General features: G+C 28.3%; 1 protein-coding gene across 1 annotated transcript; it reads left to right on the top strand.

Moving 5' to 3' along the window:
* Nucleotides 1–3908: 3908 nt before the first annotated feature.
* On the top strand, nt 3909–17101 carry LOC148235759 (uncharacterized). Its single transcript, XM_088184818.1, has 4 exons — nt 3909–4131; nt 14527–14735; nt 15824–15919; nt 17069–17101. Exons 1-4 carry the CDS (start codon nt 4056–4058, stop codon nt 17099–17101), a joined length of 414 nt encoding a protein of 137 aa, XP_088040944.1. The 5' UTR covers nt 3909–4055.
* The last annotated feature ends 105 nt before the right edge of the window (nt 17102–17206 follow it).

The following is a 17206-nucleotide window of genomic DNA, read 5'->3' as shown; positions in this document are numbered from 1 at the left end:
TGGTAGTTAATTATATCAAGTACGTTGTTAGTTTAGGTCGTAGACGTATATAATACAAATATTTGATGATATAGAAACGAATAAGTTTATTATTCATAGTATATACTTATTTTCCTTTTATACGTAAAATAAATATTCTAATTAAATAATACTTTGTAGTCGTCACGATTAATAATTAAACATACATTGTAGGTGCTACATAAATAAATAAAGTTAATTATTAACATTTAAAAATGTACAATTTAAGGCATTTGAAATATATATATATATATATAATGTACTAGCTTTTACAGCTTTCTTGACGGATTAATATCTTGTCACATTAGAAATATTTCCTGTACTTTTCGAATGTTCCTCGCTTAAACAAAATACAATTACAACTTTACTTGGACAGTTTGAATAAGTGTATTGATTAATCGCCTTCATAATTGGGTTCATTAATTAACTTTTACATGAATTGAAAGTCATTACGCATCCGTAAGCCGAATTTTGTATATAGGTTGAAAGAAGGTGTTAAAGAAACGAGGTCACTATAAGTCTGTCCGTTAATTACCAATTTTAACCCCGTTTATGATTAATTTATGTGTCACGACCTTCGGCCGCGGATCTTGGGCAATTGTCCTGAAGCTATTGTTGATACAAGGAAGGCGTATAAAAGCATTAGCGCCCTAAACGTCAAGGCTCCGTTGAACAATCGACACGAAAACAGTTTTCCAAAGTGGAAAGCTTTGGAAAATTGGGGCTTCTTTTAATAAATAATGAAGTATGAATTTCGTGGCAAATTGCTTGTAAATTTTTATACATATGTATCCAGGATTTTTTTTAGTTTAAAACATTGTTTTATATCACGTCTTAACTGTATTGTGGTGATATCAATACGACAGCAGGATACCCTTTTGCTATGTATTGAATCGTAATGTTATACAATGTTTGAAACAAAATACGATGTATTTTCAAAAGATCCCTTTGCCATACACTTATATATTTAAGATCGGAATGGCATAGTCTGTATGATCTAGACTGGTAACCCAGAGGCCATGGGCTCAAACCACGACAGCTTACTCATTTTTTTTTATAAAATGCACTAATGTTTAAAACCAAATCCAGTTGCAAAGTGACATCTATTGATTAAAAATTATAATTCAAATAATAATTCATAATTATTTATATATATTTGATGATTCCCTCACTGAAAAATCTGGTAGTTAATAGATTTACCCCGTTGTGACGTTATTAGGCTCACGCATGATTAATCAAAAAAAAAATACACATAAAAAACAGATATACATTATATAAATTAACAAAATTTCTCCTCTTAACTTCACTCTATCCAATATTAAATGAAGTTCTACATATAAAATTTATATTTTAAAAATAATATATATCTAATGACGCCTAATTTTTAGATATAATTTGATAAGTATATTAAATAATACTTACAATTAAAATATTTTTGTAAAACTTATTAAAAATAATAATAAGTATTATTATATAATTTATTTTGATATACTATTTTAAAACGCGCACACTATTAGTATTTTAATATTAATAAAATGCTTGTTTCAAAAATTTTATATACAGAAATATACCTAATTCTTGCGGTTATTTCGAACGGATTTTTTTTCTCTATTCATATTTATTAAATATCTGACACAATTTTCTGCTTTTTTATTAAAGGAAATAAAAATATATAGCCAGCGTGAGGGAGGTCTAGTGCTCGCCCACTTTTTGCTGCCACAGCCATTTTTGACAATCTGGGAGTGTATTTAGATTAGCCTATTTTATATATTGTATCCCTGTTTAAACAGGTTGCAATCTATCATCTGAATAGTTTGGAACACTCGTTTAATTTTTTGAACAAGTATGAGATCTGACAACTTTGAGATCTGTCATTTTATATACTAATGTTCTATCCTTTATTGTATGACAATAACATTTTAATCCGTCTATTGTCACGCACGGTGTGCATTGTTCGTCATAAAAAAAGGTCTGAGCCGATCATAAAGCTGATGGATGGATTTATTGCGCTCTTAATGCATAAGAAGTTTTGTTTTTCTTGCTCATTTCAATAAAAGATTCGATAACTACTCTGCTATGGATTCGCAAATATACACAGTTTTTTTTGTTTTGTATATGTTATACGCAAGCATCAAGTTATATTATTATTTGTCAATTTTGCTTTCATTGCATTTATCGAATAAAAATCCTAATATGCATATGTATATTGAGAAAAAAAAATAAGTAAAATTCAATATATGGATATTCATTCAATATAAAAAACTCAAAGCCTGACTTTCAGAAAAATATTTCATTTAAAATACTTTTTATTACCAGGCAGGGCAAGCTAATAAATCATTTCTTTTTATAGCTTTCTCTTCTACATTTATATAGTTATTAAACAGGATAGATGTAAATGTGAAACATCTTTTAATCATTTGATAAATTCATCGATTTTCGATTTGCATATTACTTTTTTACACTATTTCGCAATTTTTTGCTCTCAAATAAAACGAAAGATTTATTTTGAAGTACTGATCAAATTAATTACTGACTCTAGCATTCCTTGATGTTGTAAGTGAAAATGATGTAACATATATACGTTGTTACAAAAGAAAACAAGATAAAGCAGCCACTGTTTTCGATGCTCTATTTTTTTTAAATTCAGTATATAATAAGCGAGACTTAAACGAAAGTTATTTATTTGATCGCTATGTATCTGTTTTTATATACATGAGCCTGAGGGAGGTTTAGTGCTCACCCACTTTTCACTGCAACGGCCAATGACGAATCTGTTTCGCATTAAGGTATCGAATGGCTGCTAAAATATAAACATTTCGAGAGGCGGCAATCTCGCATTCCAACATTTTCGACAAATAATTTTAATTTTTTTTTTTTATAAATATATGGCCGGTTCGCACTGTGGAATTAAAGAGAGTTTTAAAACTTATTGATTGTTTAAGGGTACTTTATCTAGTAATGTCCTTAAAGTATTCACAACTGAATTTGGCATACTAGTATTTATTTTCACAATTTTGCTTACATTATAATGTAAGCAATTTTTTTTATCTGGTTTTTATTATTTGGGGATTTAAGATGAGTTTCAATATTTAATATTATTTTATTAGTTTAAGATATATAAAATACTTTAATATTGTAATAATATTTAGATATACGTATATACATATGTGTACATAAAGAAATGTAATGTATTTACTATACTTCTCAATAAAAAATGTATATGTATTCAAACACTAAAGGCTAAGCTATATGAAACCTTATTCGTGGCTATATAACACTTGAGTTTTAAGACATCCTATAAACTAATAAAGCCCTTATATAAACAGTCCATTAAATATTTTAAAGAAAAAATCGATTAAACTAGTGTCGCTCACTACCTGGAAAATAGTACTAAATTTCAATTGAAAAAATCGCTTTCGCTGGAAGGCTGTGTACATCGCCGTGTGAACATCAAACACACATAGTCACACAGTGTCTATTAAAATATATATACACATGTTTTAATATACGATACATAGTCGATTTATAGGTCACGATCAGTGTGGACAAGTGGCCCATGTGAGGCGGTGTCTTCTACATATACCTACCCATCTATGAAACTCAATAATTCACCGATTGAAACGAATCGTTTATAACACACGATGCTTCCCATGGCGACCCTCGTGTTAATAATTTAGACCCATGGGTCACTTTTCATAGAGGTCAAGCATTTTCCTACGAAAAATGTCTCATTCGCTCATCGCCGACTCGATAAGACACTTACTGTCTGACTATATAAAAACGAAATAATTTTTGATATTATCTACTATTATAATATTATGTTTCAACTAATAAATAGTAATCGATATTTTTCTATTGTCTAGTGATTATGTGCCATAAAAAACGTTCAATTATGAATGCTCGATTAATGTGATATATAAAAGACGGAGGACGTAAAATGAGTTAATGCATGGAATTACTGTTCTATTTTATTTAAGTTAAAAATGTTATTTGTGGTTTAAATAAATAATGTGCCTTGGAATATACAAGTAAACGAAATGCCAGTTAACAAGAGTATCGGCGATAAGGGCGGTCCTGTGGACACTATGTTCATCCATTATAGCCCACCAAGATGTGAGTACAAATTTTAATTATACTATATCATAACTACAATTGTAAACAGTTAAAGTTAAACGATACTTAATTTTTTATTGAATAAATAAAAATTCGTATATATAGGACTTTAATCATAAAAACGCGTTGTTAAAAAAATATAATCACTTCTAAATATACAGAATTGATATATTTTAATACAAACATCTACTAAAAGTACTGAACATAAAATATATTTCTGTATATAAAATATTTTAACACTTTCTCCCTTTTTTAATAACTAATTATTTTATTGAAACACATCATTAGTTACATATAACTAATAAACACACATAGTGTTTTTTCTCGAAAAATATTTCTTAAGTAAAGTGCAAAATTATGATTTATTATTTCTCGAGTTAATTGTAGGTTTTTTAAGAATTCTTGTTAAAATAAAATCTACACGAATATTTTTAAATACTTTACAACTGTTGCTATTCGAAAGCAATTAAAAAATTGAATCCACTAAATTTACAGCTGCATGTAACAGAGCAGGTAGTAAGAAAAGGAACAGGGATTTCCGTTTAATACCCCGAAAACAGTATTTGTCAATTTTAGTTTTATTACCGACTCTTTTAATTATGCTTAGCAAATATTTAACGTCCTTAAATATTTACCGGTCAACAAATAACAAGAATGAAAGTATCAATGACTTATTTTAATTATTAATCATGATGTTTATCTATGAGATAAGGAAAATCTAGAATTGATCGGAATTATAATAATATCACTTTGTATGCGGACTTTTTTGTTCTTAGGGCGCAGGACTAATTATACTTTACAACAAATTATTTTAAATCCTAAAGTAAAAAATATAATTTAGTGAAATTTTAATTTTAATACTCACCATTTCAATTTTAATTTTAATAATTTATATAAATTTAATTATTATTATCAAATTAATTAAATTTTATTTATTAAATTTAATTTTATTTATTAATTATATTTATTAAATTAAATGTATTAAATTTATTTTAATTCGTTAAATTTTAATTTTAACAAAGAAAACTAATGGATACTACTAAAGTTACATAGAGCTATCACTTATAATATAGATATTTTGATTTGAGCAAAAAAAATATATTTTTTTACAATTTATAAATTACCGCTGATAGTTTTTTCACAGTTAGATATCGTTTAAAACACCTACTGTTGTGTAGTGGCGCATCAAAGAACATTCACGAATATTTTTTTGTGCTGCACACACTCGGCACTACAATAAACATTGTGTATACCCTTGAATGATAGTTCAAAATGATTTAAGTTCACTAAATAAATATCCCTAAAAACCATGAAATATACCGACCACGTATTTTTACGGGTTTCGCAATCCAGCACAAGTTAAATTCGTAATTTTACGTGGCCCGTAAACAACGTGATATAATTCATATAATAATCACTAGTTGCGATCTCTCAAACACTTGAAAAAACTCTATGACTAATATTGGATTCAAATCCAGGTTTTCAGGTATTAGTCAGCGACTATATCTATCGTGCTGGTATATACAACTGTATTGTTTTTAGCAGTAAAAATTGTATATAATACAAAATATCAGCTGCGCTAGGGAAACACTCACGTATAACAAGCGTCGCAGTGTAAAGGTTAATACCCTTTCTATTGTACCTAATTAAATATTAAAGTTATCAACCATTTTTATACTACTATACCTATTACAATATATAAACAAGTAGTATTTTTACATACTTTTTGTAAGCAATTTTGATCTGAATTTATACCCCTGTGGTTTTTCTTTTAAATAGAGAAATGTTTTTTGCTTTTTGCTTTCTATTTTTAAAATATTTATTTCAGAAAAAATAAATTGCACCTTACTTATACATACACAAATTAGGGTTCTTAATATTATAAATCTATTTACATTCAAAATTTGCTCTTTTTAATAGAGAATAAGTATAGTAAGATATCTCAAAGTGACACTCAGAATGAGTTGTTGATGAACTATAAGACGGTTTATCAAATATATAAAACCTTTAGCCACTCTAAAAAACCCTTTGCTTATAAATAGTCACAATTTCGAGGCACATTTGAAGTTTTTTAGTACAAACCCTACAAAAATACCTAAATCTCTCTTTTGATTTTTGTACTTTAACATTTTTATTTATATTTATTTAATAATTACGAAAGCAATTCGACACTATATCACTTAAATTTATGGTTTAAAAATGAGTATTCCCAGAAGTGTGGTATTGAAATTTATGAATATGAATCTCTCTGATCTCTGGTTTCACGTAGTCAGCTCCATATCAAAGTCAGGTTTTTTATATTTTCTTTAACGAAGCTTGGATGAATGTGAGAAAAGGCTATTTTGGACCAACGGCTTCATTATTTAACTCTGTCTATTAAAACCCTTATAATGAAGCAGGAGTATATCTTCCAAAGAGCCATTAATAGTTTTTCTTTATTGCTTTTCTGCTTGGCTGTTGTGAGCTAAGTAATTCTTTAAATTCATCATTATTCCAAAATTACGATTTCACTCATGTAATATTCGTTCAATGGTTATTTTTTAATTGGAAATTATGTAAGAACCTCCAGAGTTTTATCAAAAGTAATAAATTTAATAACTATTTAATTTATGTGTCAATTTATTTCAAAAGCAATTTAATACCAAAAATATATATTACTCTTTGTAAACCTTTAACTCTATTAATATTATTTAATGAAATTACAAAAATAATCTTAATTTGAAACAATCATATTTCTTAATGGGCAAACATTATAAAATATATCTATACCAAAAATAAACTAAGCGTTTATTATTTGTATTTTTTTCAATCACGTTATGATTGTAATGTATCCGTTTCGATAGCGTGTTCTAAAATAATGATAAATATTATATAGACACACATGGTTGTTTTTATATATATACTGATAGTTCTCAATATGTTTTTAAGTTTTTACTTAATTCAATAAATATATTGTGGACTATTAAATTAAAACGCAAAAAAATGCGACGTCTATCAATCGAATTCGATTCTCTTCCATGACAACGAATAGCTTTGTATATATCACAACAAATAAAAGCAAATTGATCGTAATTTATAAATAAACAATCAATATGAATAACAAAGTGTTTCTAAAATAATTAAATTGTTTTAATATAATTAAAATTTAGTTAATGCTATGTTTTTCAATGCACAAAATAAATGTATTTTATGCATTGTGTCCATTAAACTTTTATGCAGAGCTTTCATAAATGACCGCTGATTTTTAATACCATAATGGAAAAATGATGGACAATCGCAAATGACAAAATGGTGTGCTTATCCGGAAATATGTTTTCGCGACCGGAAGTACCGGAAGTCACGACCTATCAAAATCGCGTGACTACCCTTAACTCTCTTTACACGAGAACTAGTACAAATGATATTAAAAGTGTCGTTTTGATCTATACCAAGTCGTTGCTTCTTGTTTATCTGTATATTTTTTAAAGTAAAATATTATTATATTAACATACTTACATATATAATTTATAATATATAAAATAATTGATTAAAAGTAAATGTGTTTGAAATTATTAATATAACTGGGCAATTTCTTAGAAAGGCTTAGTAAATATAATTAACGACTTTCCTGTGGTAAATTATTTATTATATTTTGACGGCGGAAGTTGAAGTGTTTCAGACTAATGGCGTTTTTCCGTTTCCCGGCGCGTTTGTCACATACATAACTAAAAAATGATCATACACGTTAACTGCGGTTATCGGTAATGTGTATAGAAAAAAATAGGGTTAACTATTAACTGCAATATAACATAGCATACTAAGTTATAAAACGCACGTGAATGACGGTAATAAAAGCGGTTGCAATTATCTAAATAATAAAAGTCATGTTTATTATTTTAAAATTCTCGGAAATATCACTGGTTGAATATAGTCAGTAACGAGAATTATCGATTTTTAGAATATATGTATAACTATTCCGATACGAATTATGATAAATAAGGTAACCATTGCATATGCTATTCGATCAAGTTGTTAACGGTACGGTAGTGGTTCAACTTATTAAATAATTTTAATAATCAAATCATTCCACAATTTTTAATTAGATGCGATATTTCACTGTGACAACAAAACTTTTCTAAATTATTTGTAAAAAATCTTAATTTATTTATTTAAATTTAATTAACACCATCGTGAGCGGACAGGCTACCCCCAATGCGTCTCGATGGACAAAAAAATTGTATTATTACAATATACACAAAAAATAATACACTGTAAGAAAGAGAAAACATCATAAAATATTAAAAATTAAATCATACGAATCGGATCAGCTTCTCGTATCTAACTTTAAATATTTCATTATGCCAGCGTGTCGGAGCCGGATGGCGACAGGCATAGTCGAGACGGCTAGTGCGGACGTTCTGGCTCCAACGGACGCAATCGTGATTCTTATAGACGTTCTGTAACTCACAACTAGAATTCCTCAAGAATAGTTTTATTGTCTATAACACCCTTCAGTAGTGCTTAGTGACATACAATTTTTTGCGAGAATTCAGCGAGCCGTATCTCAACGTTTCTAAAAGAAAGGCGATGGGTTACAAGAACGGAAAATAACCAAAATATCCTTTTATTCCCAAAAAATCACAAGACTCTTTTTTAACTTTTTCGATTAAGAGGACGTATTTGGTCAATCAGGGTTTCCAAATTATAGATCTAAGAAGCAGTTAATGCTGCTGATGTTTTATTATCATTTATTTCAATTTCACTAACATTTAAATACTTAGACTTTATTTTCGGATCAAAAATACTTGATAATATGAGGAGGTTTTTTCATTTGTTTATAAAAGCCTGTTGCTCCTATTTATTCCACTAAGTTTTATGTGGCATTATATTTTTTATATCATATTAAAAATTAAAAAATATTTGTATCATTGATGTATTGTATCTAGTTACTGTATAATAATATGTTATGCTAAATCCCACTGTAGATTATTATATTGCTCAATTTCACCCCTTTTAAAACTAAACTTTATGTGGTACATGCAATTTTATTGCGTTCATATTATCTATAGTGGTTCTAAGACGTCAGACAACTTTCTATGTCGTCTGATAAAACCATTCGATTAAGCTTGGTAAAACGTATGTTTCACTGCGTTTTAAATAAACTACAAAATTTTAACACTTTGTTTATATTTGATTCACTTATCGCCATTTATCACTTCTGTGCCACACAGCACTTAGCAGGCGATTCAGTTTTGCATGTAACACTGTCTATAATGCTTTATTATCATTACAAGTATAATTCGCCTTACATTAATCATCTTATTAGACGAAGGCTAACATTAAATGAAATAAATTTAACGATTAATCTAACCATTAAATAACAGTGGTTGATTATTTTAAATATTTCGATTGACTTGTACAATTTTAAGCATTATACAAAATAAAGTTCTGGTTTAGGTGTGTTAGTTTTGGAAATTTTCAGAAACATACATACTATTTTTTATGCAATAAATTAAATACCACGTTTATTTTTTTAAGTGATAAATATTTTTTTAATTACACAACCGATAATATTACCTCGAGTTCTGAATACATCATCGCGTGCTGGTTTTTTTCGACACTTAATTAGTATTTCCGTTTGAGGTTTTTATTTATATAATATTTATTAGCTATCAGTAAAATATAATACCTAGTTTACTTTATTATATATCTATAACAGACTTAAGTAATATAATACATTTGGTTTGTTGCTTAGCTTTATTTGCATAACCTTCGAAATATACTTCTTTAAACATTATTGGATAATAACATAAATTTCAATTAAAAATATGTTTCAGAATTTATAATTAACTATTCTAGCCCTCTACAAAAATACATATTAAAAAAATAACATCGTTAGTATTTTTTTTTCTTAAAATTCGTCTTTTAGAATGATATCACTTTGAGATGAATTACTTTCAATTGAAGGTAAAGTGCAAGCTAATTAATTATACAGTCCTTCACAAGGATTTTAAAATTTGCAATGTATTCTGAATTTCATCAAGATTAAAAAAAGGTTCAATAACGGCAGTTTGAATAGAATTTTTTTTAATTTTTTACACCATGGGAAATACGCAAAGCAGCTTGACATGAACTTTACTATCAATGAGACGTTGAACTGATGCATGTCAATCAATTCAATTCATTTGGTTTACTGCCGGGTTCAAAACGCTCGTGATTTCTTAATTAAATGTTATAAATACAGTAAACATAATAATTATTATTTATATCAGAATTTTGTCACAATAACACATCACATACACATGTAACACTTCAATCAATTCATCATTATAAACACGTGTAATGAATTATTCGGATTATATGTAATTGTCATAATTATATCTTACCTTAATCATGTCATTACGTTTTAACTATAAATACAGAATAATCAAATAAATTTCATCAGTCGCTAGAACTATAGGAGCATACAGTCATATTATTCACGGGGCATCCTACTCCCCTCAATGTTTCATTATATTTATCTATCGGAGACACGGCGGAATATTACATTTTTAATGAAAAAAAGTCTCAGAACTGTCAAGTTAACCGCTAACAGAGATAGTTCAATAACACATAATAGATTGAGATATTTCCCACAAAGTACTCAATGATGAATAATACAATTAATAATCAGAGGCTTAGAATTTTATATTTTTCTCTAATAAGCTTTCATCCGTTTCGCACATATTGTTACCACTATCGGATGTGACACATTTTACTCCAGATTGTACTTAGTTAATGATTTCTAAGCTTCATTAAAATTATTTTCAACTGTAGTTATTCCATTATTATTTATGTATATATAATATTACACTTACATATATCTATTATATGTAAACGGTTCAAAAGAATTTTTCACCCATAGGAGTTCCTCTAGGGTCCAGCCTAGACCCTCTACTTTTCGAGTTATTTTATGGTAGGCAAATGATTTAAAATATGCATTCGATATGTTGCAGACTACTTCTCTCTACAGAGTAATTTAGATTCTCTATGGAGATGGGCTTCCGGAAACCGTCTGCGCTTTAATGTCGGAAAGTGCCATACTGTATCATTTTCACGACCCTGTTTTGACATCAGATTATTTCTACGATCTCGGGGTGAACGTTTTGTTAAGAAGTCTTTATTTCTAAAAAAGTTACAGATGGATAGTTTCTACTAGTTGTCTATTCGCAATATTTTGTGCGGAAAATAATAACTTGAAAATCAAGCGTCCTTGATTAACATTTTATAAATCCGGTCACCTTACATATTTATAATATTATATGCATATAATGCGTGTATAACTTGGTCATTACATACTATAATTCTAAAACGACTAAGCATAGCGTGAAATAAAAATTATTTATGGTTTCCCCGTGCTTTATACTTACAATGCAGAAAAAATGAAAGAATATTACTTTTATCTCGACCTAACCTTTTGTAAAAACAATTTTATTTTATATTTTCAAAATTTTTGTTAAAGGTTATCAACGTCTTCAATTTTAATGATATTGCACAGTACAACAATAACGTTATAAAAGCGATGAAATTCACCCTTGTTAGTCATTAATTTCTACCCGCCACAGTGTAACGCAAATTAATTAAAGTCGTTAAAACTACACAAAAAAGCAAAGCTATCATAAACCATATTGTCGCAACGATACAATCTCAAAGGCGACCTTATAAAATTGTTTTCACGCGATAAAGAAAGCGTAATGAAAAGTTTTAAAATTGCTACTCTTCAATGTGTACTTTTAATTTTCTAATTTATTAAGCTTTCGCGTTGAATATTAATGGTGAAAAGCTGCAAGAAAGCTTAAAGGTCAAGTTCATGCAAGACGCTATTAATCTCGCTCTGATTCACTGTACACATGCATCGGGTACAACGAATAAAAGCGTGATTTTTTGCATTGTTACGCGATATCATCTAAGATTTTTTCTAGAAAGAAAAAATAACATGTTTATGGTTCGTGTGAATTATTAGTAAACGTGGAGGTGCTTTATCCTTTGTATTTATTGTTCTCATTGTATAACAAACCGCGGGTACATATACATGTGTTATATAAAAAAATGCGAGGTTTGATATGATTTTAACGCTTTCAACCAAAACTTAATTTGGTCACTGTACTTTAGTAAAATCGGTGAAAGAGTTTCTTTTGTTATAATAAAAAAAATTCTCTTTTGCAAAACACGCGATGATTTATAATGACTTTTTTTAAAAGCATGAAAAAATGTGTTGGCAAAAATTGCTATTTTAATAGTTATTTTTATATTTTTAAATATTATTTAGCAACCAATTTTCTAAAACTCGTGAATGCCGTAGAAAATAATAATTTTAAAAAGACCCATATGCCCACTGTTAATCTTTTCCCCCTTCCTTTCTTTATATCATATATAAAAACATATGACACTCCTAAGTAAAAATTTGTTCTTTGACATTTTTGTCGTATGTAATAATATCTACTAGCAAAAGTTTTATTTGCTGTTTTAAATAAATGTAGAAACATATAATTTTTGGCAAAAATAGGCAAATACAAAATTTATGCTAAAAATATTTTATTAACCATAAACATTGCTTAAATTTAAATTTTATCTCTCAAAAGTAAATTTAAGCAAAACTCGAATTCGCCACAGACTTTCAAAAACGTAAACAATTACGTTGGATCTTTCCAAATTCGTACCAATAAACATAAATAATTGTAGAACAAAAAATGTTAATAAATTTGTATAAATACCAGATACATTCCCTTTTGCTCGCTCACGTGTCAAGTAACGAGAGTGAGTGAAAATAAGTGGACGTGCGGAACGCATATAACGCACGCCCTTATTTCACACTCACTCTCTTCACTTAACATGCGAGCGAGCGAAATGGCATGTATCTCACGGTACGCGCTTGATAAATACATGCGCGTTAATACAAATGTGTTTAACTATGAAAAGGAGAGATTTGTCATATAGCCAATTGGAAAAATAAACCAGCTTACCATTTGTCAAAGCTAAATGTTGGAATATTTAAAATAATTATTAAGCACCCAGACTTGTTTTTAAATAAAAAATCTGTACAATATATTTTTTTAATCAAACAAACTTAATTTTATTTGCAATTAATGTCTGCATCTCGTAATATCAAGGGGTCTCCGAAAATCGGCTTGTACTTTGTATTTTAGGCTTGTAACTTAACCAGAGTTGCTATAAAGTAAAAAGTGGCTAATTCCTCGGTCGCTTCATACTTCTTACTTAAGACACAAAAAAGTCTGAATTAACTCGCTTGTATCTGAAGTAAGAAGTATCTGATAAAAGTTTCAGCTTAATAATTTAAAAATAGGAAAAGTGATTTTTTCTGCCTACTTTAGACGTTTAAACCAATGCAAAGATTTAGAGGTTTTAACAGATTTTTTTTATTGTCAGTTACCTTTCCTAAAGAATTTTTATAAATTCACCGTAAGTTATCTTTTTATATTTTAATTAAAATATTGTTTTACTTGTACAAGATATAAACTAGAATTTAACAGCATTAATAAAATATTTATCATTTTACTTGCAACAAGCTTTATTATAGAGTCTGTTTTTAAAAATCAGTTTTAAAATTTAGAAAACCGAATTTAGATACTAAAATTTATATGTAAAAAAATTGCAAGTTATAATGTAACCCTTTTACTATATTTATAAAATTTACAAAACATTTAACAGAAATATCTCATGTATATTGAGATTCAAAGCTCGATATTAATTAAGTTATCGGTAAAAATATTATCTTAATATTTTTTAATTCTTGTATGAAGACAGATATATCAGAAATGAAGAAACTATCAAGACAATTGACCTGATTTTTTTAGTATTTAAAGCCATTGATGATAAATGGTAAATTACTTAATGCTCAATAAAGATAATACCAAGTTCAGTAACTAATTAGTGAGTTTTTTTATATTTAGGCAATTTCAATGGCTTTAAATACTAAAAAAATAAGAACAACATTAAGTAATTGTTAAGTTCAATTGTTATGTTTACTCAAATCATACTTTTAAATTTAAAATACTATGATTTTCTTAAATAAAATCGATTTTCTGATATAGTATAATGCAACGTATTGTTATTTATTATTCCCACATACATTAAAAATGATATCCATAATTTATTTCATAATTTAAATTAGGGCAAAACTACACTGCACCTAACACATCACACTAATACATCATGTGAATGTCATATATAATGCATGCGCGTTACACTTTTGTCGATACGTGCTTGACTTATAATAGTAAAGCTTCGTCCTTAGAGCTCACTCTGAGGCGGAAAGCTCTATCGGTAAAACAGAGTTAGATAATCGTACCATTTTTACTTATCTAGAATAACAGACAATAAAGTATGATTATAACTAGTACTTCTCAAAATTTTCAGTGGTGGAAGCTCGTCGGTGGGCGAGAGGGGGCGACGTGGAGCGCTTACAAAGAGCGGCGCTTGGGGGCCACGGCAGCAGGCTTTTGCAACTGCGGCTCGCGGCCCCCGCTTCCAGGACTAAAGCCTTCCTCGGATCCTTGCCGGCGCTCGTGGAAAGATGCGATGACCTTCATTCTGCTGTCACGGAGGGAAAACTGGAACAACTCAAGGTAATCATATATTTATTTACTGGATCGTATCTATTTAATAGACGTGATTCAAAATGAGTGATTATAGATAGCTATAAATGTTCTCAAGCAATTCCACTTGTAAGTGGTAGTTTAGACCCATAAAGGATTTTGGCCATAGATAAGAAAAATAGGAATAAAACTGACGCCTCTGATTTTATCAAATTTAATTTGTACAAATTACGTTTATATACAAACATAATTAAAAGATGAACCGTCCGATCTGATTTTATTGATCTGCCTCCAGGTGATTACTGCTGTAACACCGTAAAGAAAGTGAAGCGCCAAATCAATGCAGTGCAATGAGTCGCTCGCTTTTCTATAATATTCAACCGCCTGAGTTTATTACAATTTTAGTTGTTTTTAAAAGTGGTATAAGTTAATTTATTCATGAATTGATATATTTAAATTAACCTAAAAATATATGAAAACGTTAAATAATTCAGATAATTGTTTTAAAACTATAAACTTTATATATTTTATTATGCAATTATAATTATTAAGACTATTAAGGACGGAACTTATACCACTTTCCATAAAAACAAATTATGAAAAATATCGGGCCCCTTCTCCGGGAATTTGTCCCCGCTCCCCCTCCCCCTCTCGGCAGGTCTAACCACATATTTAAATAATCAGAAACATTACTATTTTAAATATGTTTTTACCCTACAAACTTTAAGCTGTATAGTACGATAATCTTTATTAGCCCTCAGATAAAAGTGAAATTAAAGATCCCATCTAATTAAAAATTGCCATCCCCCAAAATTTATAATCGATTAACTTATTTAGAAAGCTTATGAAAGCACACTATTCCAATTGTCTAATTTGTACATAAATAAAATATTGACTTAACATATATCATATCATAGAAGTGAAACATGTATTCATTTCTATTTTTGAACGATCTTACATAACTCATTTTATATAACATTAGCGATTTTGCGTGTTGTGGTTGATTACCACTGACACGCGTGCGTAATTGCCGAATATATCATAAGAAAATTTAATTTTGATTGCACATATATTTTTATATTTTTCGCTGTATAATTATTCTAATGCTATTTTTTCAGGCAATATTAGAAAACGACGCGATGCGAAAGCGGCTAGCTTTATGCAGAGACAGGGCTGGAGTCGGACTTCTACACAAAGCTGTTTATTATGATTTTGTAGACATTGTCAAATATTTAATACAAAAATATCCAACTACGGTTCATATGAGGGATAGCGTAAGTATTTTTTTCATTAAATCTATTTAATCGACATTAAGCTCTTATATTTTTATCTTTCTAATCTTTAGCAAGCTTACACTAATTATTAAACAGAATCAATTTAGGAATTTAAAACAAATATTTTAAATCTATAATTATCATAGTTTACGATGCTACAAGATTGGAACTCATTGTATTTTATATTAAAAAGATATTATATATAATCATATGGTATAATAATTGTGTATTTTATTATTCAAATCACATTGAACATTCTTCTATAATGTACTATAAACATTAGTTAACTGCAAATTGACCGAGTTAACGTGACTTCAATTGAATATCATTTGACGTCCGAAGCAAATTGCTACTGTTTGATAATTTATCAGTCAACTATTACTAAATAATCGATACTGGTCGCCGGCAATTTCTGCGAAATACCAATACTAAAAAAGGTCGACGTGTACTCATGTATAGTATCGTACTCGTTAAAAAAATAGTTAAAATATTTAATAATGACTGAAGTTAAACTTCAGAAGAATTTGTTAATTAAACATGCAAATTTTCAGTCATTTTCAATAAAATTATAATTGTAATGTAATATTTAAATGTATTTAAATTGCTATGTAAACGTAAAATAGCTAAATGCGTTTTTAATTAATTGAAATATATAAAAAAAAAATAAGTAATCTTTAAAGCTACTAGAATTTTTTATATTTTTAATACATTAACTTTTTGCATCAACTATCACGTAGAACATAATTTATTAAAAGTGATTATATTTTCACTCAAAGTGTTACTTACCAAGAACAATATCCACAAAGATATTCAGAAATTGTTATCATACAAAGGCAAAAAAAAACTTTCGCATTTTATTTTCCATTTATAATATCTTAACATCCCCATATTTAATATTCATAATACCCAAATGCACTTACTAGTAAAATTAGTATTTTTTAGTCTGCTTTTTATTATAATAAATGTAAATACATATGTGTGACTAAAATTCAAATAAAAAATATTTTTACAGCACTCCGCTTCGACAGCTTACAAATTTACTTAACAGCACAAAGATAATGTTTGTTGAGACAAATAAATCACGCGCAGAAAGTTGTTCAAATTACAGCTAAATCTATTTAAAGTACTCTAAATCACTAATCATTTCATATTTATACGTGTTGACGGGACTCCAGGAAATCGTATCCCAGCATACTTAAGAAATTAAGAATTTTAGATTTTTATTTA

Source organism: Plectrocnemia conspersa, unplaced genomic scaffold, assembly GCF_051122295.1.
Source record: "Plectrocnemia conspersa isolate PC_06_02 unplaced genomic scaffold, ASM5112229v1 ptg000004l, whole genome shotgun sequence".
Classification (NCBI taxonomy): Eukaryota; Metazoa; Arthropoda; class Insecta; order Trichoptera; family Polycentropodidae; genus Plectrocnemia; species Plectrocnemia conspersa.
Note: the sequence above shows the minus strand (reverse complement) of the source record. Positions and strands in the feature narration are given on the sequence as shown.